The sequence below is a fragment of the Salmo salar genome, chromosome ssa07 (genome assembly GCF_905237065.1).
Source record: "Salmo salar chromosome ssa07, Ssal_v3.1, whole genome shotgun sequence".
Taxonomy (NCBI): Eukaryota; Metazoa; Chordata; class Actinopteri; order Salmoniformes; family Salmonidae; genus Salmo; species Salmo salar.
Genome location: NC_059448.1, coordinates 23,390,577 through 23,418,536, shown reverse-complemented (window position 1 = coordinate 23,418,536; position 27,960 = coordinate 23,390,577). Strand labels below are relative to the sequence as shown.

Genomic DNA, 27,960 nt, shown 5'->3' with positions numbered 1-27,960 from the left:
AGAGAGAGAGATAGAGAGAGGGGCTTGTAATGCAATAACAGAACAATACAGAAAGGGAACATAGCTCACTGTAACTACTATCCTCAGCTATCAAGTGCATATGGGACTGTGTGACGGGGAGTGCAGGTTGGGGAGTGTACGTCCAAACAGAACAAAAGGGTGTGTGAGTGTGTGTGACTGCCTTTCTCAGGCGTGGGCGGGTGTAGTGAGCTGTGTGCTATGTTTTACCAGAGGAGAACATCATGTGTGTGTGTTCTTGTGTAGTGGGGTACGGACAACAGTGTAGATGCAATTATATACTGTATGAGTGTGATTGTGTTTGGATTTTAGTGTGCGTGGCCGAGGACATAGTGTGAGGTGTGTGTGTGTCCATGAGAGCCTGTGTGTATGCAACTGAAGGATGTGTATTCATGGCAACCGGTCTGGGGCCAGTGAGAGATGGATGGGTGGGTGGTAATTACAGGTGATTTGTGCTCCTCCGTGCACAGTGTGTCCTGTCTTCCTGTTATTACAGCCAGAGCACAGAGCAGTACACACACACACACACACACACACACACACACACACACACACACACAATGCTGTGGAGCCTTAACAGCAGGGCCAATTACACTGGCAGAGGAGGCCCATGCACACGTCCTCTTTCTCCAGGGACAGGGCCATAGCTCGCGTTAACCCTCCTATAACCAATGTCAGCCAGACTCTTTGGCCCAGTTTGTGTGTGTGTGTGTGTGTGTGTGTGTGCGTGCGCTTACCAGGGCGGCCACATCCACATTGTTCGCTTTGGCAGTGTGTGTATGTGTGTGTGTCTCCCCACATCTTACTCATACTGTCCATAGCATCATCATCAATCATATCTTCCCCTGGCCAGACATTGCCATCAGTTATTGAGAGGCACAATAATTTGGAATTGATTTAGTCCCCCACATTGGATATGATAGGTCGGCTCTGAATACATAAGGCTCAGTATTTGGAGGAGGGGTGGATGGGTAAATCCTGGAAAAGATGGAAATATTCTGAAGAGTGATCTAAGCTTCCCCGGGAGAGATTAAAAGAACCCCATCACATGTCCCTCATCCTCTCCTCCTCTCCTACTCCTCTCCTCTCCTCCTCCTCTCCTCCTCCTCTCCTCCTCCTCTCCTACTCCTCTCCTCCTCTCCTACTCCTCCTCTCCTCCTCCTCTCCTCCTCCTACTCCCCCTCCCCTACACCTACACCCACTCCCCTCCCTCCCTCTCCTCCTCCTCTCCTACTCCCCTCCTCCACCTCCTCCTCCTCCTCCTCCTCCCCCTCCTCCTCCTCTCTTACTTTAGTCTAGGTATGACTGGGATGATGAGGCAGAAAAATGCACAATTGCTGGGCCTGTTTGTGTGTGTGTTTGTCCGGTGCGTGCGTGTGTGCTTGTGTGCATGCGTGCCTGCGTGCGTGTGTGTGTGTGTGAGGGCAACAGATTTGGGAAGGAGGGATAGAAAACAGAAGAGAGAAACGGAAACACCAAGCCCACGTTGTCATCCTCTGCTACAGAAAACAGGGGTGTAACTTGGAGCCTATAAATAGGGAGATTGGCATGTGAGGAGGAAGAGAGAGAGAGAGAAGGACCTCTTTAAGCTCCCTCCACCTCTTTCTCACTATCTTTTTCTTTTGCTCATCCACCTCTGCCGCCCCACCTGTCTGTTTATTTCCGTATCCTGTCTATTTGTCTATCTGCCTCCCCACCTGTCTGTTTATTTCCGTATCCTGTCTATTCGTCTATCTGCCTCCCCACCTGTCTGTTTATTTCCGTATCCTGTCTATTCGTCTATCTGCCTCCCCACCTGTCTGTTTATTTCTGTATCCTGTCTATTCGTCTATCTGCCTCCCCACCTGTCTGTTTATTTCTGTATCCTGTCTATTCGTCTATCTGCCTCCCCACCTGTCTGTTTATTTCTGTATCCTGTCTATTCGTCTATCTGCCTCCCCACCTGTCTGTTTATTTCTGTATCCTGTCTATTCGTCTATCTGCCTCCCCACCTGTCTGTTTATTTCTGTATCCTGTCTATTTGTCTATCTGGCTCCTCATTCCACCCTAATATCACCCCACCATCCCTCGGGGATGCAAACTTGTGAGGGCCCAAAAAGGTGCCAAAAAGGTTTTGCACGGAAAGTAGTGTTGAAAGTAGGGGGGGTCCTGTTAGCTCTGAACCCCAGGACGCCGTTCCTGAGTTCTGCACACTAACACACACACGCCACACAAAACACATTGTAATAATGTATTATTGTATATTTTATATTATGCATCTATAATGATGGAGTAATGATTTAATAATGTATCATATATTGCTTTTTTGTTATTTCTTTTATAAACAATACAAAACATAAACATACACATACAAACGACAACATCATACAAACATCAACTACATCACACCTGCCCAGACCCACTAGCACCCCCCCCATCTCCAGCGCCCGCATCACTTTCTGTCTCTTTCTCTCCGTAGCCCACACAATTTCAATTTTTCCACGGTATTAATGACAGCAGATTGATTGATTTCCACGTTTTTTCAAGGTGAGTGATGAGAAGAGAATCGTCCGACCCATCGGGTATCTCTCTACACCCCCATATGCTGTGTCTTGAAATATGCAGACAGATTAAATATGCAGACGGATGAAATACTTCTGATAGCCAACTTTCTAGCTCTGACCACAACTTCCAGACTTTATAGCGATCCCAGAAAGCATGGGTTATTGAGTCATTTACACTTAAGACATGACTCTGCTGTTGTGCTATAGAATTTGTGAATTTTGTCTCTTGTATAATAAGTTCCACACATTAGTTTATACTGGGTTAAGAGGTTGTTAGTTGGATATGCTCTCTGCAAGATTTTGTATGTACAGTGGGGGAAAAAAGTATTTGATCCCCTGCTGATTTTGTACGTTTGCCCACTGACAAAGAAATGATCAGTCTATAATTTTTGATGGTAGGTTTATATAAACAGTGAGAGACAGAATAACAACAAAAAAATCCTGAAAAACGCATGTCAAAAATGTTATAAATTGATTTGCATTTTAATGAGGGAAATAAGTATTTGACCCCCTCTCAATCAGAAAGGTTTCTGGCTCCCAGGTGTTTTTTATACAGGTAACGAGCTGAGATTAGGAGCACACTCTTAAAGGGAGTACTCCTAATCTCAGTTTGTTACCTGTATAAAAGACACCTGTCCACAGAAGCAATCAATCAATCAGATTCCAAACTCTCCACCATGGCCAAGACCAAAGAGCTCTCCAATGATGTCAGGGACAAGATTGTAGACCTACACAAGGCTGGAATGGGCTACAAGACCATCGCCAAGCAGCTTGGTGAGAAGGTGACAACAGTTGGTGTGATTATTCGCAAATGGAAGAAACACAAAAGAACTGTCAATCTCCCTCGGCCTGGGGCTCCATGCAAGATCTCACCTCGTGGAGTTGCAATGATCATGAGAACGGTAAGGAATCAGCTCAGAACTACACGGGAGGATCTTGTCAATGATCTCAAGGCAGCTGGGACCATAGTCACCAAGAAAACAATTGGTAACACACTACACTGTGAAGGACTGAAATCCTGCAGCGCCCGCAAGGTCCCCCTGCTCAAGAAAGCACATATACATGCCCGTCTGAAGTTTGCCAATGAACATCTGAATGATTCAGAGGACAATTGAGTGAAAGTGTTGTGGTCAGATGAGACCAAAATGGAGCTCTTTGGCATCAACTCAACTCGCCATGTTTGGAGGAGGAGGAATGCTGCCTATGACCGCAAGAACACCATCCCCACTGTCAAACATGAAGATGGAAACATTATGCTTTGGGGGTGTTTTTCTGCTAAGGGGACAGGACAACTTCACCGCATCAAAGGGACGATGGACGGGGCCAAATCTTGGGTGAGAACCACCTTCCCTCAGCCATTGAAAATGGGTCGTGGGTGGGTATTCCAGCATGACAATGACCCAAAACACACGGCCAAGGCAACAAAGGAGTGGCTCAAGAAGAAGCACATTAAGGTCCTGGAGTGGCCTAGCCAGTCTCCAGACCTTAATCCCATAGAAAATCTGTGGAGGGAGCTGAAGGTTCGAGTTGCCAAACGTTGCCAAACAACCTCGAAACCTTAATGACTTGGAGAAGATCTGCAAAGAGGAGTGGGACAAAATCTCTCCTGAGATGTGTGCAAACCTGGTGGCCAACTACAAGAAACGTCTGACCTCTGTGATTGCCAACAAGGGTTTTGCCACCAAGTACTAAGTCATGTTTTGCAGAGGGGTCAAATACTTATTTCCCATCATTAAAATGCAAATCAATTTATAACATTTTTGACATGCGTTTTTCTGGATTTTTTTGTTGTTATTCTGTCTCTCACTGTTCAAATAAACCTACCATTAAAATTATAGACTGATCATTTCTTTGTCAGTGGGCAAACATACAAAATCAGCAGGGGATCAAATACTTTTTCCCCTTACTGTATCTTCCCTATCATATGAACAACATTTTCTGACTCAAGTAAGATTTCCTCAAGGCTGCTCTGATGTCCAAAAGATTTCAAATCAAAAGGTTATGATATGTAACTTTTAAGTTGCATGTATTTGAAATGATCAGTCCAAAATGACTTTAGAATTCTGTTATGGAAATAACTGCATTTCCTGTTACCAAGTCATTTACGGTTTCGGTGCTTTTAGTTTTCCATGTGGACCAATTTACCGGTGAATTCTGAAAAGCTATCCAAGGATTGTTCCATAGGGGTACATTTTTAGGGAGTGATATTCATTCTTGTAGAATACACTTCATTTTCTGCTCTGTTGTTATAGTGTTCTTAACTATGAAGTTGTCCATGTTCTTAGCTTTGTCCTTTGAAAATAGACACATAAAAAGATTTTGGGGATGAGCATGTACATCTTTAATATGTGCCCATTGTTCCTCTTTAATGCACTGAACTACAGTATATGTCGCAAGTAAAAGCCTTGGGTAGTGAGTTGATACCATTCCAAGACTAGAAAGTTAAAACCACCCTCAGACTTAGGAAGATGTCAAACGTTCCTTGCGACGTTAATTGTTTTAGTCGTATTTGGACCCCAGGAAGAGTAGCTGTTGCCTTGGCAGCAGCTAATTGGGACCCTAATAAATACTAAATACTGCTCTCAACTTAGAAAAGAAACACCAGAAAAAGAAGTCATTTTTTCATTAAGAAAGAATTTTGCTCTTTCCATGCAATACAAATTTGAGCATAGCCTTTTGGTCAAGTTACCAGGTTGTTAGCTAGCTAGGTAACATGACAAAAAAAAGGTTGTTTCTTATCAAACCAAAAAAGAGCGGCCCACGAGTAGTTTAAAACGGCCCAAAACATGGTTTATGAAATTATATAACACACGCGCGAATCCGCCGGTAGAAACAAGCGTAACAACAGAAGACTCATCGGTGTCTATACAACCCAGCTCCCCATCACCACTTAATTACGTTTTAAAAAACTGACGGAGATGTGCATAAAGAGAACATTTTTCACTCCTCTCTATCTATCTCTGTTATTCCTCCCCTCCCTTCTCACCCTTCTCTCTCTCCCTCTTTCTCTTTCTCTCTCACTCTCCTTCCTCCTCCTTCTACCCCCCTCTGTCTCGCCTTCTCCCCCCCACTCTCTCGCTCTCCTTCCTTCCCCCCCACCCCCCATCTCCCTCTGCGGTGCATGTGTCTCCGTTAGCAGTGACCTGGCAGTGGCTCACTGGTGGGCGAGAGAAGCTGACGTGACACCTGGAGAGAGATGGGGAGGAGAGAGATAGAGAGGAAAAAGGGAGGGAGAGAGAGAGAGAGAGAGACGTTGCTGCCGCTTTTATTCCTGACACCTCTCAACCTCCGCTTCTTTCCATCAGCCAATTTTAGACACGCTCACACTGACAGACACAAATATACTGTTTACACACGCAGAGACAAATATACTGTAGACATACACTGCGTGTACAAAACATTAGGAACACCTGCTCTTTCCATGACATAGACTGGCAAGGTGAATCCAGGTGAAAGCTATGATCTCTTGTTGATGTCACTTGTTAAATCCACTTCAATCAGTGTAGGTGAGTGTTGATGAAGGGGAGGAGACAGGTTAAAGAAGAATGTTTAAGCCTCCCGAGTGGCGCAGCGGACTAAGGCACTACAGAACCAGGTTTGATCCCAGGCTGTGTTGCAGCCGGCCATGACCGGGAGACCCATGAGGTGGCACACAATTCTCCCACCGAGTTAACTTCTTGGTGACAGGGGGCAGTATTCGGAAATTCAGATGAATAACGTGCCCAAATTAAACTGCCTGCTACTCGGGCCCAGAAGGTAGGATATGCATATTATTAGTAGATTTGGATAGAAAACACTCTGAAGTTTCTAAAACTGTTTGAATGATGTCTGTGAGTATAACAGAACTCATATGGCAGGCAAAAACCTGAGAAAAAATCCAACCAGGAAGTGGTTCAAGTGATTCCCTATCCGGTATACAGTGTCTGTGGGGTCATTTTGCACTTCCTAAGGCTTCCACTAGATGTCAACAGTCTTTAGAACGTTGTTTCATGCTTCTACTGTGACTGGGGAGAGAATAAGAGCTCCTGGAGTCAGATGACTGAGAGAATGACATGAGTTCAGTGGCGCGCAATCACATGAGTTAGCTGTGTTCCTTTTCTTTTCTGAAGACATTGGAATTGTCCGGTTGGAATATTACTGAAGATTTATGATAAAAACATCCTAAAGATTGATGCTATACATCGTTTGACATGTTTCTACGAACGTAAATATAACTTCTTTTGACTTTGTCGTGACATTTTGCGCGCGCTTCCTGCATTTGGAGTAGTGGACTAAACGCGCAAACAAAAGGGAGGTATTTGGACATACATGATGGACTTTATCGAACAAAACAAACATTTATTGTGGAACTGGGATTCCTGGGAGTGCATTCTGATGAAGATCATCAAAGGTAAGTGAATATTTATAATGCTATTTCTGATTTTAGTTGACTCCAAAATGGCGGGTATCTGTATTGCTTGTTGTTGTTGTCTGAGCGCTGTACTCAGATTATTGCAAAGTGTGCTTTCGCTGTAAAGTTTTTTAGAAATCTGACACAGCGGTTGCATTAAGGAGAAGTGTATCTATAATTCTTTGAATAACAGTTTAATATTTTATCAACGTTTATGATGAGTATTTCTGTAAATTGATGTGGTCATTCACCGGAAGTTTTGGGTGGCAAAACATCTCTGAACATTACACGCCAATGTAAAATGGGGTTTTTGGATATAAATATTAACTTTATCGAGCAAAACATACATGTATTGTGTAACATGAAGTCCTATGAGTGCCATCTGATGAAGATCATCAAAGGTTAGTAATTCATTTTAGCTGTATTTCTGGTTTTTGTGACACCTCTCCTTGCTTGGAAAATGGCTGTGTGGTTTTTCTTGTGTCGGCGCTGTCCTAACATAATCTAATGTTATACTTTCGCCGTAAAGCCTTTTGAAATCGGACAATGTGGTTGGATTAACGAGAAGTGTATCTTTAAAATGGGATATAATAGTTGTATGTTTGAGAAATTTGAATTATGAGATTTTTGTTGTTTTGAATTTGCCACCCTGCTATTTCACTGGCTGTTGAATAGTGTGTCCCGCGGGTGGGACCGTCCCACATTTCCCAGAGAGGTTAAGGGAGGGTTTGGCCGGCTGGGATGTCCTTGTCCCATGGCGCTCTAGCGACTCCTTGTGGCGGCCGGGTGCCTGCAAACTGAGTTCACGGTGTTTCCTCCAACACATTGGTGCGGCTGGCTTCCGGGTCTAGCGAGCAGTGTGTCAAAAAGCAGTGCGGCTTGGAGGGGTCGTGTTTAGGAGGATGCATGGCTCTCAACCTTCGCCTCTCCCGAGTCCGTACGGGAGTTGCAGCGATGGGACAAAACTGTAACTACCAATTGGATATCATAGAAAAATGGGTAAAAAGTACAAAAAATAAAAAAGTACAATTAGTTTAGTTCCAATTCAATTCCAATTCCATAACGAAATTTCAATTGAATTCAATGTAAATCCTCCACTTCATGAGTGATTTCAAGAATTAAATAGACATTTCAAATTAAATTTGGAAGTGACCCCAACCCTGGTAGACATACACACACACAGAAACATGCAACACCAATTAATACAACCCTGGTAGACATACACACATACACAGAAACATGCAACACTAACGAATACAACCCTGCTAGACATACACACACAGAAACATCATACACTAACAAATACAACTCTGGTAGACATACACACATACACAGAAACATCATACACTAATGAATACAACCCTGGTAGACATACACACATACACAGAAACATGCTACACTAACGAATACAACCCTGGTAGACATACACACATACACAGAAACATGCTACACTAACGAATACAACCCTGGTAGACATACACACACACAGAAACATCATACACTAACAAATAAAACTCTGATAGACATACACACATACACAGAAACACGCTACACTAATGAATACAACCCTGGTAGACATACACACATACACAGAAACACGCTACACTAACGAATACAACCCTGGTAGACATACACACACACAGAAACATCATACACTAACAAATAAAACTCTGATAGACATACACACAAACACAGAAACATCATACACTAATGAATACAACCCTGGTAGACATACACACATACACAGAAACATGCTACACTAATGAATACAACCCTGGTAGACATACACACATACACAGAAACACACACATACACAGAAACACGCTACACTAATGAATACAACCCTGGTAGACATACACACATACACAGAAACACGCTACACTAATGAATACAACCCTGGTAGACATGCACACATAAACAGAAACATGCTACACTAATGAATACAACCCTGGTAGACATACACACATTCACAGAAACACACACATACACAGAAACACGCTACACTAATGAATACAACCCTGGTAGACATACACACATACACAGAAACATGCTACACTAATGAATACAACCCTGGTAGACATACACACATACACAGAAACATGCTAAACTAATGAATACAGTGTGACCTACACATCAAACATTCTCACATACACATACAAAGAAATATACATACAAAGAAATCAAAAGTATCAGGGACTACAAACATTGTCATACATACAACAAATGGAGGGTGAGAAAGGAAAACCCTGAGAACAGCATCAAAGAAACGCTTCAACCCTAAAAATGAAAAAGCATTACTTTCCCAGTGTTTTTGGCCTGTTTTTCTGCACACTGCTCGTGACTGTGAGTATCTCGTCTAGACTACTTACACAACAATGTTCTCAGTTTCAATTGTACTGGCTCTTCAACACATGTCACAAGCTACCTCTGTTTATGTTAAAGCTGTCTGCAGTAAAGCTACAGTAATGTGCCACTGATTGACCTGTCATTGATAAGCCATTTAGAGTGCCATTATATTATAGATACAAGGGTTATAAATGAGTCTTGAAGTCTTTGCTTATCATAACCCTCAAAGCTCTGTATCTCATCTTAGGTATAATTCTCCCAGCTAGCACATTTGGTTTCCTGGAAGTTGTGAGAACGTGTTATTTGGTTTCAGAATATTCCAGACTGTTCTGGGAACGTTTGTTTTTAGGTTGCAGGGAGGTTTTGAGAACGTTTTACTTTGGTTCCTTTACAGTTTTACTGGGATGTTTTACTATAAATGTGAAAGTTTTATGGTTATTATTGTACGTTTTCTTAACACTCTAATAACAAAATGTCTAGCTTTTTGAATAACTTTCCCTGAATGCTTCAATAAGACTTTTAATAACACTGCTAGCCTATTTTAGGTGAACTTTTTTGTAACTCGAAGTGCAGAAAGGACACAAGGAATTTCACTTGCTTAGGCATTACTCATTCAAACAATTTTTTTTTATTGTGACACGGCATCAGTGAGATTCAAAACTAGCATGACGTGTTTTTCTACGCATACAAAGCTGCTCATTTCAGTCTACTCAAACAGACCCCATTTCAAAGTAAACGAGCACTCATTAAGATCAGGTGTGGCCAATTAGTGGGCGTGGCCAACACACCTGAACGTAACCGCGTGTGAACCTTTAGGGGAAAAAATGTTGTTGTCAAGTTCCTTAAATGTGCTGAGAATGTTCTAAAACCAAGCGACTATCCGGCACCATTCCCAGAAAGTTGTGGGAAGGTTGTATGCAAAATAACCATAGGACAACCACTCTCTCGCCAAGGTGTAAGAAACACATTTTGTGCTAGCTGGCCTCTCTTTTCGCCTCGTTCTTTCGCTCTGTTGTCTCTGTCTCTGCCTTGAGGCCAGTAAATGTGACTTAATACCACACTGCAACACCCGGACTAATACAATAACAATGTTAGAATAATTAATACATCTACACACACAGACACACTAGAACAGACCTAAGGCCTTGCATCCTATCACGTTGAAACATTACGTCTCTTGTTCATTTCTGTTGTGGTGGTTCTTTTCACATTGTTCTAGTTAGATTCATTTCAATATTAGGCTACTGTGTAATATGCATGCTGTTCATAACTACATCTGATGGAGAAAAACAACTCCACAACTCATCCCCAATCAGCCAATTACCATCCTCACTGACTGGGAACACGTGGAAGTTATGGCTCAATTAGGCTGGGAGTAGAAACCCTCTAATCCATAAAATAGGTAAAGTCAATTAGGACAACTTTCCAATTAAGGACAAATCTGTGACTTGAGGGTAGGGATATAAGGAGCTGCTGCTGGGTGGATGGAGCCACACTGAGACTGTGTCCTTGTTTATGTCCTGCTAACGTGTGTTCGTCTGTGCGTGTTTTAAATGTCCTGCTCTGCGAACATGCAGAGCCGTGAGTAGGTTCTGATTCTGAATTGAACCCACTAATTGAATCCTTTGAGGCCCAGCGCATGTGTACTGTGTGTGTTCTGGGAAAAAGCCATGCGTTTGAAGGGTTTTTCTACTGCATGTAGAATGAGTCATTTTGATCTGGCTAATGCTCACCAAAGGCCCTGCCTGCTTGTCGAGGGAGGTGTTCAGCTGGCGGACCACTGAGCTTGCAGCTCTCCTTTTTGTTTCAGACAAGCCACAACTAACTACATTATCCTGTGCCAAATTAACTGCATCCAAAGGTTGTTGTCAGTAACCGCATCCCAAAAAGAAAGTCTTTACAGGTCAATTTTAGGGCTTGACGTTCAGGTAAATTTACCAGTGGCACACTGGGCCAGTACCAAGTGAAAACTACTGGCCCGAATTAGAAAATGACTGGCCTGGGCCACGATCACAGGAAAGTTCGGCATGCAGAATTTCAATCGTGGGTGATGTCATGTTTCATTTGCAGTCTGGGCAGGTTGGCTACCGTATAGCCAACCATATGTTTACACTGATGTTTACACTGATTGTTTGGAAAACCAAAATAAAATGATGACATATAGCCTTAACATATTAAGCTGTTTAAAACGTCATATTTTGGGACATTAAACAAGCAACAAGATCATATTTAGCGTGTGTGATCTAAGTAATGGTTAGCCCATTGTGGTAAACCAGGGCTCTCCAACGCTGTCCCTGGAGAGATGCCCTCCAGTAGGTTCTCTCTCCAACCTAGTTGTAACTAACCTCATTCAGCGTATCAACCAGCTAATTATTAGAATCAGGGGGGCTAGATCAGGGTTGGAGCGAGAACCTACAGGAGGGTAGCTCTCCAGGGACAGCGTTGGAGAGCCCTGGTTTACCACAATGGGCTAACCATTACTTAGATCACACACGCTAAATATGATCTTGTTGCTTGTTTAATGTCCCCCCCAAAGAAATCCCAATGGCACCAATAAAATCATGTGATTTCTACAATGTTTATAAACACAGTGTAATTGTGTGAACTTTATAGTGAATATAGGCCTACCGTTTATGCATTGGAATGGCCGACGCGCTTCCCGCTGACTTTGTTTCTCCATTGTCATGCCAGACACTGGGATTGTAAAACGTTGACAATTGCGAAAAAAAGTTGAGAAATAAATCATACACCACTTTAAAGCTGGGATCCTGCTCTTTTCAATAACTGTCATCAAAACTGTTGTCTTGTATTCCTGTACTTAACTTTTTGTGTAAATAATGTTCATGTCTTGACAACCAAGTAGCTTCTTAGTGTAGGCCTAAGTAAATCTTTCTCTTTTTAATAATGTCATCGCTGCGTCTGATATGAAAGAAGACTGAAAAGCAGGTGAGGGTCCTTTTGAATGCACATGTCGATGTTCAACTCTGAACTGATGAGCTTCCCGCCTCCGCTGACACGGGTCTGGCGCGAGTATCCAGGATGTAGCCTTGGAAACCAAATGCTGGTTGATAACAAGTGTGAAGCATCCGACATTAGAAAGACTGTGAAGGATTAAATACAAATATAATATTTTTTTTTCTGTTTTGGAGTTTGAAAATGTACTGACTCAAGTGGGCCATATGAAAATTTGATTAACTGTCCCAGTGAGTTCGGCAGACGTTGGCAGACGCTGAATGTCGAGTCCTAAATTTCACAAAGGGGAATATTTTCAGTTCAGCTCGGCGAAACGCCAAGTGGCAAGTCACCTTTTCATTGAGGCCTTGTTACTGAGGTGACATGCCTCTCTCTGACCCCTGACCTTTAACTCTGTGACCTTTGACCCCTCTTTCCCTCCCCTGCGGGGGGCAGACTGACTTACCTCAGCCTGTGGTAGCCCTTGTCTTTGTAAGGTGCGATGTCCAGGGATGTCTCTTCCCATGTCATGCCGATGCCCTCCAGCGACTGGAAGGAGAAGAGAAAAAAATCTACGTTTGAATGCTAATGTTAACAGACAGAACAGAGAGGGGCCGGAGGGGGCGTGTGTGTGTGTGTGTGTGTGTGTGTGTGTGTGTGTGTGTGTGTGTGTGTGTGTGTGTGTCGCGGGTGATCTGATCTGCACCCCTTCTTATATGATGATTTCTGAATCAGCAGCAGCTTGAAACAGCTCTTAAGACAGGAAACCATTGATCTTGGCAGGCACCTACAGTGAGAGGCCTTACATGGCCATGGACCCTCTTTCTCTCTCTCGTGCGCTCTCTTTTCTCTCTTCCACTCCTCCTCCATGACTTATCAATGAACCGTGTTGGGGTTTGAGGGGCTAGAGGGGTTAGGGGGGCTTGGACGGAGGCCAATTGGGCTATTTCAAACGCCTCTGTTCCCTGGCGGCCGACGGTATTCACACACTATATCTGTGTTGATGTAACCTCTGTGACAGAGGAGCGCTGTGTCTGGGAATTTATAGGGTTAAAGGCTGCTAGGGCGAGGGGAGGGAGAGAGAAAGAGGGGGAGCCAGCGAAAGAAATGCTTACACAGCACAAACAGATCTGGGACAAGGCTAAACCCTTATGGTTCTTCGTTAAGACTGTAGTTGGGGGGGGTTATAATCAGTTTTGGGGTCAATACCATTTCAATTCAGTCACAAATTGACTTAATAGAAATGGAATTGATCCCAACAACCCTGGTTATAAGAGCAGAGGTACACTGCACCTGTGGGCCATTCATCATTCTAACACTACACTGACCTTACTGAATGCTTGGATATGCTGTGATCACAGATGAGGAGCCATTACACTCCCTAAAGACTTCCAGGATCAGGAGTGACTAATTACATTTAGACCTCTGACCCTTATAACCAAAGCAAAAGGCTCCGATGACTGAACCCTCAGACCCCTAGAGGCATGTGCTGAGAGATGCAGGGACTGGGAGTCCATGATTAACGTGCTATTGAAAAGACTACACTTTGCTGTTAACCCTGTACAGTAGGTACGAGAGAGAGGAGGTAGGTCGAGAGGAGGAGAGAGAGGAAGGGAAAGAGAGAGAGAAAGTGAGAGAATGGAGAGAGAGAGTGTAAAGGAGAAGGGTCTGAAACGGACCTGTTCTATGGAGAGCTCTTTGCTGGCGGCTGCAGATATCTCAGAGATCTTGTCAGCGTGCTGCTCGAGGCCCAGGGCCACGATCCTCTCCAGGGTGAACTCTGGACTGGTGTGGTCAAACGACCGCTGAACCTCGTGGCAGAGCTGCTTCCAGTGCCTAGCAACAACAATCACAGACAGTCACCAGGTCAGCCAGGACACACACTGTAGAGTATGAATGCAGAGGAGTGGGGAGGAAAGAGGCTATTGAAGGGATGGATGTACAACTGTATGTGTATTGGGAGTTTTTATTCAAATCTTTTATTACTTATTATTCATTTCTTTTTATTTACTGTTTAATATTACAACCACTGATATAAGGTTGAAAGGTGCTGTCTTGTTTGTTGCCTTGTTGGTTGTTATTAGCGTTATGCAATGGTGTAATGTCATACCGATAAAAAGAATTTGAAAATACTTTACCAGATTTACCCATGTTTGATGTGTGTTGTGATTTTCTTGGAGCACTTGTGGGATCATACCACAGACAAATGTCCAATGTTCCTATCAAGTTGGGTACTTCTACTGTGTTGTACTCAACCTGTTGGATTCACTCTTGTCTGTGTGAAGTGAGGCTTACATCTACATAAAAACATGGAGGGTCTGGTACCATCATGTAACTGGACATTATGGATGCAGTCCCATAACTTGAGTGGGTCAAACCACTGACTGTCATGATGATTGACAATATTGACACATTGAAGGAGAAGTATTAATGGAAGAGGAGGAGGGAAAAGGAGGAAGAGGATAGATAAGGAATATGTGCCAAAAGTCAGCCTCTGGCTATGTTCTGCCATTTAATCACAGCTTGGATTCCTCTCACTAGGAAACCCCTTAGTTACCCACAGCACCACGGTACCTTAGCCCCACTTGACTTTAACCACAAGACACCCGCCCTTCCTTAACTACAGACCAGGCACACAACCCAACCCCACCATCTTGCACTCTGATCTCTCTCTCTCTCTCTATCCGCCCCCATGGAGTCTCGCTGCGCCGCTGTGCACCCTGGGACCTGGTAGAGTGCAACGGAAAATGTGTTTTCTCTTTCTGTCTTTTCTCTTTTTCAGCTTTTTTTCCCCTCTCTCTCCGTCAGACGTAATCCTCTGTTTATTTTCTCCTATTCCCCAGAGCGCGGCCCAGTCAGAAAGGATCTTTCAGACGGTTACATCACTGCTGATAGGCAACAACGTCATCTCGGAAATCTCTCTCTCTCTCCCTCCTTTTCTCCCTGTCATTAGGTTCCTTGTCAAAACATTCCGGATCGAGCTGGATGGATGGGAAGTGGGGAACGTTGTTTTGGGAACGCCACAACCAATCAGGGGGGGGGGGGAGCTGATGGGAGGAAGTGAAGTCGCGACTAGGACAGGAGGCTTTAGGAGGAACTGATGTCCTGTAGAACCTCCAGCAAAGTGAGTGAAACATTTTTGGGGGGGGAGCCCAGTGAGCGTTTACAATGGTCCAGGCAGGGTCTGGCGCCAGACCCCTTGGCTCGGTATGATATTAAGAACAGGGGAAGGGCTGGAGAAAAAAGACTGGGGAAGAACTGGGGAATTGGGGAAGAGCCGAAGGCTTAGAAATCCGCAGGTACGTATAGACATATTGTAGAAAACCCTGCTGAGTTTTGAACATTATTCTACAGAGAAGCACAACCTTGGGGGGAGAACACTGTATAAGGCGGGTGTGTTTACCTACATTTACATTTTAGTCAGTTAACAGATGCTCTTCTCCTAACTGCTGTAGTGTATTTGAGGTTCAAAGTAAAGTGAAGGAGAACGAGTGCTATGGGAGGAGCAGACTGCACTGTTTGTGTATGAGAACCTAAGTGGACTTCTACACATTACTTAGAGGTGAGGACCGTCAGCAGGACATATTACTCTCTCCTGGCCTGACCTGTCCCTCATGGCTGGGTTCCTCAGGTCAGAGATGAGAGGGATGGTTCTCTTGAACTGGTCAATCCTGTTCTTAGAGAAGTCCACTATCTCCCACTGCTTATCCTGCAGGCACACAACAACAACAGCAAACGTTTACTACATAACAAAATACAAAGTCCACTTCATTACCAAAATTGCACAACAAATGCAAGGGACCTGTTTAGCGCACGAGGGAAAAGTACAGGTGCCCAGTACCATGCAGAGTATTTTGATGCCAACAATGTGTATAAACCCTGGATGAATAACAGCCAATGAACAGCCATCTTGGTACTGCTCCTCCATTGTAAAAAAAAAAAACAGATTTGGGAAGCTATAGAAATGCATTTAAGGAAAGGGAAAGGGAAATACCTAGTCAGTTGTACAACTGAATGCATTCAACTGAAATGTGTCTTCCACATTTGACCCAATTTATGAACGTCTGCATTCGTTATTGACACGTTTCTTCTATTGCAGACACCTTAATGCCTACTTTTAAATGATATTACGTGAGCTCAACATAAATAAAAAATAACAATTATTTAAAAAATGTCCTTAAAGTATATATATTTTTTAGAGAGTACTAATGTTACTGTCCCAACTACAACAACACATATATTTAAATACATGTAATTTTGTCCTTTAATTGAAATGCTGTAGAATTCAATTCATTCGGAGGATTGCTCTTACTGGGGAATGCCAACATGGCCGACCTGCGGCTTCAAAGCCTCTCAATGGGCAATACATAGCTTCAGCAATCCAGAGCAAATTTTTGGATAGAACATAGGGTAGAATAAAATGTGTACTGTAGCTGTGGTAGATAGACACTGACCTTGAGTTCCCTGCTGAGTTTGTGTAGTTTCTTGAACATGGTCTGGGCGATGTTCTCCATGTTCTCTGTCTGCAGGGTGACAAACTGACCCGCCTTCCACTCATCCCAGTGGGCATCCCACTGCTGGGTGATCTCCCACACCTGCTGCAGGTAGTCTAGGTCCTACAACACAACACAAAACATACACACATCCCCTTTACAGCGCAATGCGCATCCTACCACAATCCTACGTTATGACTTCACGTGGTGGAGGGGCTTACAAATGAACCCCAAGACATCCTCCTTCCTCTCTACATTACCTTTATTTAACTAGGCAAGTCATTTAAGAACAAATTCTTATTTTCAATGACAGCCTAGTTCAGGGGCAGAATGATTTTTACCTCGTCAGCTCGGGGATTTGATCTGGCAACCTTTCAGTTAATAGTCCAACGCTCTAACCTCTAGGCTACCCGCCGCCCCAAAATGCGTAACCATGGCACCCCTCTCGCACGGCTCTTCTATATTGAAGATGCCCAGGCCGTGGGTTATGGTTGGGGTTATGGTTAGGTGGGCTACCTTCTCCAGGGTCTGTACGTCTTTAGAGCACGGCTGTTCTAGCTTGAAGATGCCCAGGCCGTGACGTATGGTTCCCTCCTCCTCCTTCAGCGTGTCCAGCTGGCCTCTCAGCGCTGCTACCTTCTCCAGGGCCAACTCGCACGTCACCACGCTACCAAACGGACCTGCAGTACGGCACACGCACAGTACATACATGTACACGTGATACCTTGTAATGTGTATACTTTGCATACATACATACATACACAGCACAGTACACACACAACTGCACAAACGCGAGAGATACTGGTACATGCAAACAGTAAGCAGAGCTGTTAATTCAACGGCAGTAAACGTGACAATGTATAATACTGTATGTAGTAACCTTGAGCTGATTTCACAGTAGAGAAACAGTGTGATTGTATCAGCGATGGTAATCTGTTCTGTTTAACTCAACAGCGTGTGGTAGGGAAAGTAGAGAAGAAGTGTTTCTCCCTCTGCGTCATTCATGTTGTTTCACAGCTTGAGCCCAAAGGTCAGTGTGTCACGACTTACCACCCTGAGGAAGGGATGGATGAAGAGGGAGAGGGAAGATAAGAAGAGGAAAATAAAGAGCATCAGGGGGGGACGAGAGAGAGGGGGAAAGAGGGGAGAGATAAAATAAAGAGCAGGAGGGAGGTTGAGAGAGAGAGAAAAAGAGAAAAAGAAAGAGGGAGAGCTGTGAACCCCTTTTTTACCCTGTGAGAGTATGATAAAGAGAAAAGAGGGTTGGTTGGGGTCCCAGGTCCCCCAGTCGGCCCCTGCCAGATTCCCACAAAGCCCCCGAACTCCCATGCCCCCCCCTCTCTCTTACACTTCCCAGACTACGCCCACGCTTAGTCGCTCACCACCACCACACACACTGCTCTCCGACGGAGCCCCATCCCCAGCCAGAGCCCAACTCTCAGGCCCCATCCCCAGCCCAACTCCCAGGCCCAGCCCCATCCCCAGCCCAACTCCCAGGCCCCAGCCCAACTCCCATCCCCAGCCCAACTCCCAGCCTAACTCTCAGGCCCAGCCCCATCCCCAGCCAAACTCTCAGGCCCATCCCCATCCCCAGCCAAACTCTCAGGCCCATCCCCATCCCCAGCCAAACTCTCAGGCCCATCCCCAGCCCAACTCCCATCCCCAGCCCAACTCCCAGGCCCCAGCCCAACTCCCAGGCCCCAGCCTAACTCCCATCCCCAGCCCAACTCTCAGGCCGTTCCCCAGCCCCATCCCAATCCCAACTCTCAGGCCCCATCCCCAGCCCAACTCCCATCCCCAGCCCAACTCCCAGGCCCCAGCCTAACTCCCAGGCCCCAGCCTCATCCCCAGCCCAACTCTCAGGCCCATCCCAACTCTCAGGCCCCAGCCCCATCCCAACTCGCAGGCCCCAGCCCCATCCCAACTCTCAGGCCCTTCCCCAGCCCAACTCTCAGGCTCAGCCCCATCCCAACTCCCAGGCCCTTCCTCGGCCCCATCCCAACTCTCAGGCCCTTCCCCAGCCCCATCCCAACTCTCAGGCCTATCCCCAGCCCAACTCTCAGGCCCTAGCCTCATCCCAACTCTCAGGCCTATCCCCAGCCCAACTCTCAGGCCCTAGCCCCATCCCAACTCTCAGGCCCTTCCCCAGCCCAACTCTCAGGCCCTAGCCCCATCCCAACTCTCAGGCCCTAGCCCCATCCCAACTCTCAGGCCTATCCCCAGCCCAACTCTCAGGCCCTAGCCCCATCCCAACTCTCAGGCCCTTCCCCAGCCCAACTCTCAGGCCCTAGCCCCATCCCAACTCTCAGGCCCTAGCCCCATCCCAACTCTCAGGCCCTTCCAGCCAACTCAGGCCCTTCCCCAGCCCAACTCTCAGGCCCTAGCCCCATCCCAACTCTCAGGCCCTAGCCCCATCCCAACTCTCAGGCCCTTCCCCAGCCCAACTCTCAGGCCCTAGCCCCATCCCAACTCTCAGGCCCTTCCCCAGCCCAACTCTCAGGCCCTTCCCCAGCCCAACTCTCAGGCCCCAGCCCCATCCCAACTCTCAGGCCCTAGCCCCATCCCAACTCTCAGGCCCTTCCCCAGCCCAACTCTCAGGCCCTAGCCCCATCCCAACTCTCAGGCCCTTCCCCAGCCCAACTCTCAGGCCCTTCCCCAGCCCAACTCTCAGGCCCCAGCCCCATCCCAACTCTCAGGCCCCAGCCCCATCCCAACTCTCAGGCCCCATCCCCAGCCCAACTCTCAGGCCCTTCCCCATCCCCAGCCCAACTCTCAGGCCCTTCCCCATCCCCAGCTCAACTCTCAGGCCCTTCCCCAGCCCAACTCTCAGGCCCTAGCCCCATCCCAACTCTCAGGCCCTTCCCCAGCCCAACTCTCAGGCCCTTCCCCAGCCCAACTCTCAGGCCCCAGCCCCATCCCAACTCTCAGGCCCTAGCCCCATCCCAACTCTCAGGCCCTTCCCCAGCCCAACTCTCAGGCCCTAGCCCCATCCCAACTCTCAGGCCCTTCCCCAGCCCAACTCTCAGGCCCTTCCCCAGCCCAACTCTCAGGCCCCATCCCCAGCCCAACTCTCAGGCCCTTCCCCTTCCCCAGCCCAACTCTCAGGCCCATCCCCAGCTCAACTCTCAGGCCCTTCCCCATCCCCATCCCCAGCCCAACTCTCATGCCCCATCCCCAGCCCAACTCTCAGGCCCCAGCCCAACTCTCAGGCCTCATCCATAGCCCAACTCTCAGGCCTTATCCATAGCCCAACTCTCAAGCCCCATCCCCATCCACAGCCCAACTCTCAGGCCCCATCCCCATCCCCACTCAGGCCCATCCACAGCCCAACTCTCAGGCCTCATCCATAGCCCAACTCTCAGGCCTTATCCATAGCCCAACTCTCAGGCCTTATCCATAGCCCAACTCTCAGGCCCCATCCCCATCCACAGCCCAACTCTCAGGCCCCATCCCCATCCCCAGCCCCACTCAGGCCCATCCCCAGCCCCACTCAGGCCCATCCACAGCCCAACTCTCAGGCCCCATCCCCATCCCCAGCCCCACTCAGGCCCCATCCCCATCCCCAGCCCCACTCAGGCCCATCCCCAGCCCAACTCACGCCCAGCCCCATCTCCAGCCCAACTCTCAGGCCCCATCCCCATCCACAGCCCAACTCTCAGGCCCCATCCCCATCCACAGCCCAACTCTCAGGCCCCATCCCCATCCACAGCCCAACTCTCAGGCCCCAGCCCAACTCAGGCCCCATCCACAGCCCAACAGGCCCAACACCCAGGCCCAGCACCCCAACTCCCAGGCCCAACTCCCAGGCCCAGCCCCCACCCCAACACCCAGGCCCAGCCCCCACCCCAACTCCCAGGCTCTCAGGCAGGACGTTTCAGCTTCAGACAGACAGACCCACCACCACAATCACCAGCACTGTACCACAGCCTCTTATCTGCTTTCAATTAGGCCTTTCACTGGATGACTGCCTGCTGCTATTGTTACAGCCATGATGGTACTAGTAGAGTAACAGGAGTTGTAATGACGGAATAACTGATTCTACAATCCTCACTAGACTGGAGAGCTCTCTATACTATACGTGTTGCATTGGGCTGGTGCTCGTCCCAGATTTGTTTGTGCTGTCTTGCCGACTCAACAGGTCTGGGATCAGGCTAGTGTTGAGGTACGTACTAAGGCTATGGGAGAATTTGATGGTCTTTATTCATTGACTATTCACAGACTGTTGTCTCTGTATAAAACCATCAGACCAGTTATTTCTCTTCTCTTTGACTGTGATGTGCCCTTCACACAGAGAATGAATATGATATGGCTGACCCAATTGACTGGGATATTATTGTGTGTGTGTATGTACGTGTGTGTGTGTGTGTACTGTGCTATTATTGTAGAATGTGGTGTGTGTGTGTGTGTGTGTGTGTGTGTGTGTGTGTGTGTGTGTGTGTGTGTGTGTGTGTGTGTGTGTGTGTGTGTGTGTGTGTGTGTGTGTGTGTGTGTGTGTGTGCTCGCATCTGTGTACTGTGCAATTATTGTTGAGTGTGTGTGTGTGTGTGTGTGTGTGTGTGTGTGTGTGTGTGTGTGTGTGTGTGTGTGTGTGTGTGTGTGTGTGTGTGTGTGTGTGTGTGTGTGTGTGTGTGTGTGTGTGTGTGTGGAGGTGGTCTGGTCCTGAATACTAATGTCCCAGAGAACAAAGGCTGCCTGCTGGCCTCATTAACCTTCCCAGTGCTACAGTCACAGCCATTGTTTTCACCTTCTAAACATTCCCCCCATTCTCTTCTCAACAGGTTCTGAGCAGAAGGGACGGCTGGGGTTAGAGAAGTAACCTTCAAGGAGCTCTGGAATAGAACAGTGGAATAGAATTGTGAAAACACAAAGTGAGGTGACTTTGTGGAACTTGATATGATGAATTTGACTGTTCTAACGTGCACAACGTAAAGTGCACAACTTTCCCCACAGTGAGGAGGGGAATGGTTCACATTCCGAGACGTGTTGAAAGTGTAAAACTTTTACATTCAGATGCGGTGAGACAAAGTGTGTAAGAGAGAGCCTGGAGATGGAGAGATGGGAAGGATATGTAACTCTGTCATGACAAAAACAATGAGACATCACACGTCTCTCTCTGTGTTCACGAGAGAGAGAGAGAGAGAGAGAGAGAGAGAGAGAGAGAGAGAGAGAGAGGAGAGGGAGGGAGGGAGGGAGTGGAGCAAAGGGATGAGAGGGAGGTAAAAGAAAAGTAGGACAGGAGGTTTGTCCTCTTTGATACGGTTTGGCACGGCATCTTGTTTTGAGTCGTAGAAGTGTGTGCGCGCGCATGTGTGTGCGTGTGTGTTTGCCTGTGGAGGAGGAACAGCGAGTTCAATCAGATTTTTAATGGCAACGGAAACTAAGAGAATAAACAAAAGTAAGGGAAAAAGTCTCCCTACAACGAAGGATGGCACAGCCAGAATGGGAGATGTCAGATGTGGAGAGAGACAGAGAACATGTCGACCAGCCCTCTGGGGGGAGATGTCATGGACCAGCTGGGAAGATCATTGACCCCCCTCCCACACACACACACACACTACCCCTATGGTGCTACTAACATGTCCTTATACAGTCTGCCATGCAAACCTGTGTGTGTGTAGCCTACTGTACTGTACAGTATGTAGCCATTGTCTTACATCATATCGCGTGTCGATTCCGCCTGCACTGATCTGGCCTGGTTTAGATCTTATCTGTCGGAAAGATATCAGTTTGTCTCTGTGAATGGTTTGTCCTCTGACAAATCAATTGTAAATTTCGGTGTTCCTCAAGGTTCCGTTTTAGGACCACTATTGTTTTCACTATATATTTTACCTCTTGGGGATGTCATTCGAAAACATAATGTTAAATTTCACTGCTATGCAGACGACACACAGCTGTACATTTCAATGAAACATGGTGAAGCCCCAAAATTGCCCTCGCTAGAAGCCTGTGTTTCAGACATAAAGAAGTGGATGGCTGCAAACTTTCTACTTTTAAACTCGGACAAAACAGAGATGCTTGTTCTAGGTCCCAAGAAACAAAGAGATCTTCTGTTGAATCTGACAATTAATCTGGATGGTTGTACAGTCGTCTCAAATAAAACTGTGAAGGACCTCGGCGTTACTCTGGACCCTGATCTCTCTTTTGAAGAACATATCAAGACTGTTTCAAGGACAGCTTTTTTCCATCTACGTAACATTGCAAAAATCAGAAATTTTCTGTCCAAAAATGACGCAGAAAAATTAATCCATGCTTTTGTTACTTCTAGGCTGGACTACTGCAATGCTCTACTTTCCGGCTACCCGGATAAAGCACTAAATAAACTTCAGTTAGTGCTAAATACGGCTGCTAGAATCCTGACTAGAACCAAAAAATTTGATCATATTACTCCAGTGTTAGCCTCCCTACACTGGCTTCCTGTTAAGGCAAGGGCTGATTTCAAGGTTTTACTGCTAACCTACAAAGCATTACATGGGCTTGCTCCTACCTATCTTTCCGATTTGGTCCTGCCGTACATACCTACACGTACGCTACGGTCACAAGACGCAGGCCTCCTAATTGTCCCTAGAATTTCTAAGCAAACGGCTGGAGGTAGGGCTTTCTCCTATAGAGCTCCATTTTTATGGAATGGTCTGCCTACCAATGTGAGAGACGCAGACTCAGTCTCAACCTTTAAGTCTTTACTGAAGACTTATCTCTTCAGTAGGTCCTATGATTAAGTATAGTCTGGCCCAGGAGTGTGAAGGTGAACGGAAAGGCTGGAGCAACGAACCGCCCTTGCTGTCTCTGCCTTGCCGGTTCCCCTCTTTCCACTGGGATTCTCTGCCTCTAACCCTTTTACAGGGGCTGAGTCACTGGCCTACCGGTGTTCTTCCATGCCGTCCATGGGAGGGGTGCGTCACTTGAGTGGGTTGAGTCACTGACGTGGTCTTCCTGTCTGGGTTGGCGCCCCCCCTTGGGTTGTGCCATGGCGGAGATCGTTGTGGGCTATACTCGGCCTTGTCTTAGGACGGTAAGTTGGTGGTTGGAGACATCCCTCTAGTGGTGTGGGGCCTGTGCTTTGGCAAAGTGGGTGGGGTTATATCCTGCCTGTTTGGCCCTGTCCGGGGTATCATCGGATGGGGCCACAGTGTCTTCTGATCCCTCCTGTCTCAGCCTCCAGTATTTATGCTGCAGTAGTTTATGTGTCGGGGGCTAGGGTCAGTCTGTTACATCTGGAGTATTTCTCTTGTCTTATCCGGTGTCCTGTGTGTATTTAAATATGCTCTCTCTAATTCTCTCTTTCTCTCTTTCTGTCTTTCTCTCGGAGGACCTGAGCCCTAGGACCATGCCTCAGGACTACCTGGTATGATGACTCCTTGCTGTCCCCAGTCCACCTGGCCGTGCTGCTGCTCCAGTTTCAACTGTTCTGCCTGCGGCTATGGAACCCTGACCTGTTCACCGGACGTGCTTGTTGCACCCTCGACAACTACTATGATTATTATTATTTGACCATGCTGGTCATTTATGAACATTTTAACATTTTAACATTTTGACCATGTTCTGTTATAATATCCACCCTGCACAGCCAGAAGAGGACTGGCCACCCCTCATAGCCTGGTTCCTCTCTAGGTTTCTTCCTAGGTTTTTGGCCTTTCTAGGGAGTTTTTCCTAGGGAGTTTTTCCTAGCCACCGTGCTTCTTTCACATGCTTTGCTTGCTGTTTGGGGTTTTAGGCTGGGTTTCTGTACAGCACTTTGAGAATATCAGCTGATGTACGAAGGGCTATATAAAAATAAATTTGATTTGATTTGATTTGATCTGTCTCGTTTCTCGCAAAGGACAGTGGGATAGATCAAGAGTAGTCCAGCTACAATGGGCTGTCTAACGTTCAAAAATATTACCTAGGCGACATCGTCTGTTGCTGAACCCCATTTCTGTCTCAAAATCTATCTAAGCTAGAACAATAAATCTGTCAATAATGTGGACATGTTTCTGTTGAGCAAGTCTTAGTCCCACCATTTTACATCCAGCTAAGAACATTTGTGTTTTATGGAGCAGTATTTCAGAAGTTTGACAATGGGCACGAAAGCTAGCATGAATTTGTCCAACATTTAGCTTGCTAGCTGAACCAGGCACTGAAACGATGCTAACCAACCAGATACCTACTTAGCTAGTGCTGCACACACAATGTTGAATGCTTCCAACAAAAACTAGCTAGTAAGCTACTGTAGTGCTAGCTGACCCAACGATACAAAGTTACATGGTAGCTATAGTGGAGAAACATGCTGACTTATGGACACATTTCTGATAACAATTCCTCCTAATTCTGGGGCTGCATGTCAACAACTTCAGGGTAATTCAAACAGGCTAAGCAAGCTTTTCATATCAGTAACTGTTAAAGGAAGAGCTAGCTAGCTAACTAACTAACGTTTAGCTATGTCAGTAAACTAGCAGCTACAAAAGTTAGCTAAGCAGCTAATCAAGTCACTGCATTGGCGACCGACATCCTTGCACAGACTTTGTGAAGAATTTCTCAAAATTTCAAACTTTGAAATCACTATCACAACGTTTTTTTAATCATTTTTGCTAGTTATTCTGCTTATTTCATGGAGAGTCATATGAAAACGCAGTGATATAAAACAGTTGCAACTATGTTTTCACTGTTGAATGGCGGAAGCTCTGGAATATTCCAAATGTGAATATGAGTTCTATGTCCTACAAGACAGACAGGTTGAGGGATGAGCGTCGCGTAGGAGTGACACCGTCTGACGTAAAACAGGAGATGAATTGAAATTCCAATTCAGGGATGGAATTTATTACCCGGAAATGTATATTCCTTAACAGGAATTCAACTGAAAATGGAATGGAATTGACCCTAACCCTGGTGTGCAGAAGTACTGGAAAATAATCTGCCTGGTGTATGTATGGCTGTTTGTGAGATATCTGTATATGGCTGTTTGTGAGATATCTGTGTATGGCTGTTTGTGAGACATCTGTGTATGGCTGTTTGTGAGACATCTGTGTATGGCTGTTTGTGAGACATCTGTGTATGGCTGTTTGTGAGACATCTGTGTATGGCTGTTTGTGAGATATCTGTGTACGGCTGTTTGTGAGATATCTGTGTACGGCTGTTTGTGAGATATCTGTGTACAGCTGTTTGTGAGATATCTGTGTACGGCTTTTTGTGCTAGCAGATGACCTGAGCTGCTGAAGGTCTGGACAGTAATCTGCATTTTCTTCTTAAACTCCTCTGCTGAGAAGATAAGGCTGCTCTTGAACTTGTCCTTGTGTTTCTTCAACATGATGTCACTGTCTATCACCACCTGTTGGAACCACACCCACTCCCCATTCAGAGCCTCCAACATCTCATGGACCTGGGGAGAGAGAGAGACAGAGAGAAAGGGGGGGGGGGGTTAAAACAGGGGGTGGGTGGGTGGGTGTGCGTCCGTCCGTCTGTCGCGCTACTCACAGCCTGGTCCACGGTGACCTCGTACTTCTCCAGGATAGCAAACTGTTCATGGATGGGAGGGATCTGACTCTCTATCTTCTGAAGGTCTCCCTGTAGTGTCTCCAGTAGCTTCAGACTCTCACCCAGCTCCACCAGGGACTGAGGGGGCTGGCTCAGCCTGGACACACACATAATAGTTAATTGACCCTTCTCATTCACTAGCAGCACATACAGTACACATCTTCTGGACTCTGAAGACGTCTGCAGATAAAACGTTTAAGACAGGTCACACGTCAAAAGGCCTATAATCTAGCTATATGCTGCACATATGCCTTTCCACCAGACACACATGCTCCCACTTTCAACTTTAAGGCCCATAAACTCTTCATTAACCTTTTATAAAGTGGAACCCACACACTCCTGGCCCCACCCTCCACCACCCACCTTCCCCACCCACCTGAGAGCGTTCTCCTGCAGAAAGACGTGCAGCTCTTTGAGCCTGGTGCTGGCCATGAGGCTGAGCAGCTGGGTGAACTTGCCCTGCCACTCGTTACAGTGCTGCACCAGGCTGAACTTCAGGGGAGCACAGTCCAGCAACACAAACTGAACACTCAACACCGTCTCCTCCTTCTGAACGTTGTTGGCCACCTCCGTGTACCTGGGGGAGGAGAGGGGTGAGGGGAGGAAAGAGAGAAATATTTGTAAGTACACGTAAAGGATAAAGACCGTACTTTGACTTCAATAGGAACCGGTACACTGTTCCTCTGTAGCCTAAAGATTCTACTTTGTTTACTAACATAATTATCTGTATAATACGGTAAACACTAAAATACAATGCTAAATGAATTACCATCAAACAAAAGTCAAGACCACAAAAGGATTAAAGCAACATGGTCTGATTGTTCTATTGACAAGGGCCAATAGGAACCTGCTGAGCCAGACCAGCGTGTAATGTACAAACATGGAGTGTTGACTCTCCAACGATTTACATCGCACTATCCCAGACAAATCCATAAGACAATATCTCACTGTCTCTCGCTAGTCTCCAACATGTTTACCATGCACATCCATATGACAGGCTATAGAGTTGAAGTCGGAAGTTTACATACACTAAGGTTGGAGTCATTAAAACTCGATTTTCAACCACTCCACAAATTTCTTGTTAACAAACGATAGTTTTGGCAAGTCGGTTAGGACATCTACTTTGTGCATGACACAAATAATTTTTCCAACAATTGTTCACAGACAGATTAGTTCACTTATCATTCACTGTATCACAATTCCAGTGGGTCAGAAGTTGACATACACTAAGTTGACTGTGCCTTTAAACAGAAAATTATGTCATATCTTTAGAAGCTTCTGACAGGCTAATTGACAACATTTGAGTCAATTGGAGGTGTACCAGTCGATGTATTTCAAGGCCTACCTTCAAGCTCAGTGCCTCTTTGCTTGAAATCATGGGAAAATCTGAAGAAATCAGCCAAGACCTCAGAAAAAAAATTGTAGACCTCCACAAGTCTGGTTCATCCTTGGGAGTAATTTCAAAATGCCTGAAGGTACCACGTTCATCTGTACAAACAATAGTATGCAAGTATAAACACCATGGGACCATGCAGCCGTCATCCCACTCAGGAAGGAAACAAGTTCTGTTTCCAAGAGATGAATGTACTTTGGTGCGAAAAGTGCAAATCAATCCCAGAACAACAGCAAAGGACCTTGTGAAGATGCTGGAGGAAACAGGTACAAAAGTATCTATATCCACAGTAAAACGAGTCCTATATCGACATAACCT

The 27,960-nt window shown here is 46.1% G+C and overlaps 1 protein-coding gene across 1 annotated transcript in view; it reads right to left on the bottom strand.

Annotated features, from left to right (window-relative positions):
- dnah2 (dynein, axonemal, heavy chain 2) overlaps positions 1 to 27,960 on the bottom strand; it is a 208,258-nt gene that overhangs the window by 114,197 nt on the left and 66,101 nt on the right. Inside the window, 8 exon segments of the mRNA XM_014206991.2 lie at positions 12,716 to 12,798; positions 13,929 to 14,085; positions 15,855 to 15,958; positions 16,704 to 16,865; positions 17,259 to 17,422; positions 25,920 to 26,094; positions 26,190 to 26,346; positions 26,626 to 26,826. Coding sequence (XP_014062466.2) covers positions 12,716 to 12,798; positions 13,929 to 14,085; positions 15,855 to 15,958; positions 16,704 to 16,865; positions 17,259 to 17,422; positions 25,920 to 26,094; positions 26,190 to 26,346; positions 26,626 to 26,826 — 1,203 coding nt within the window.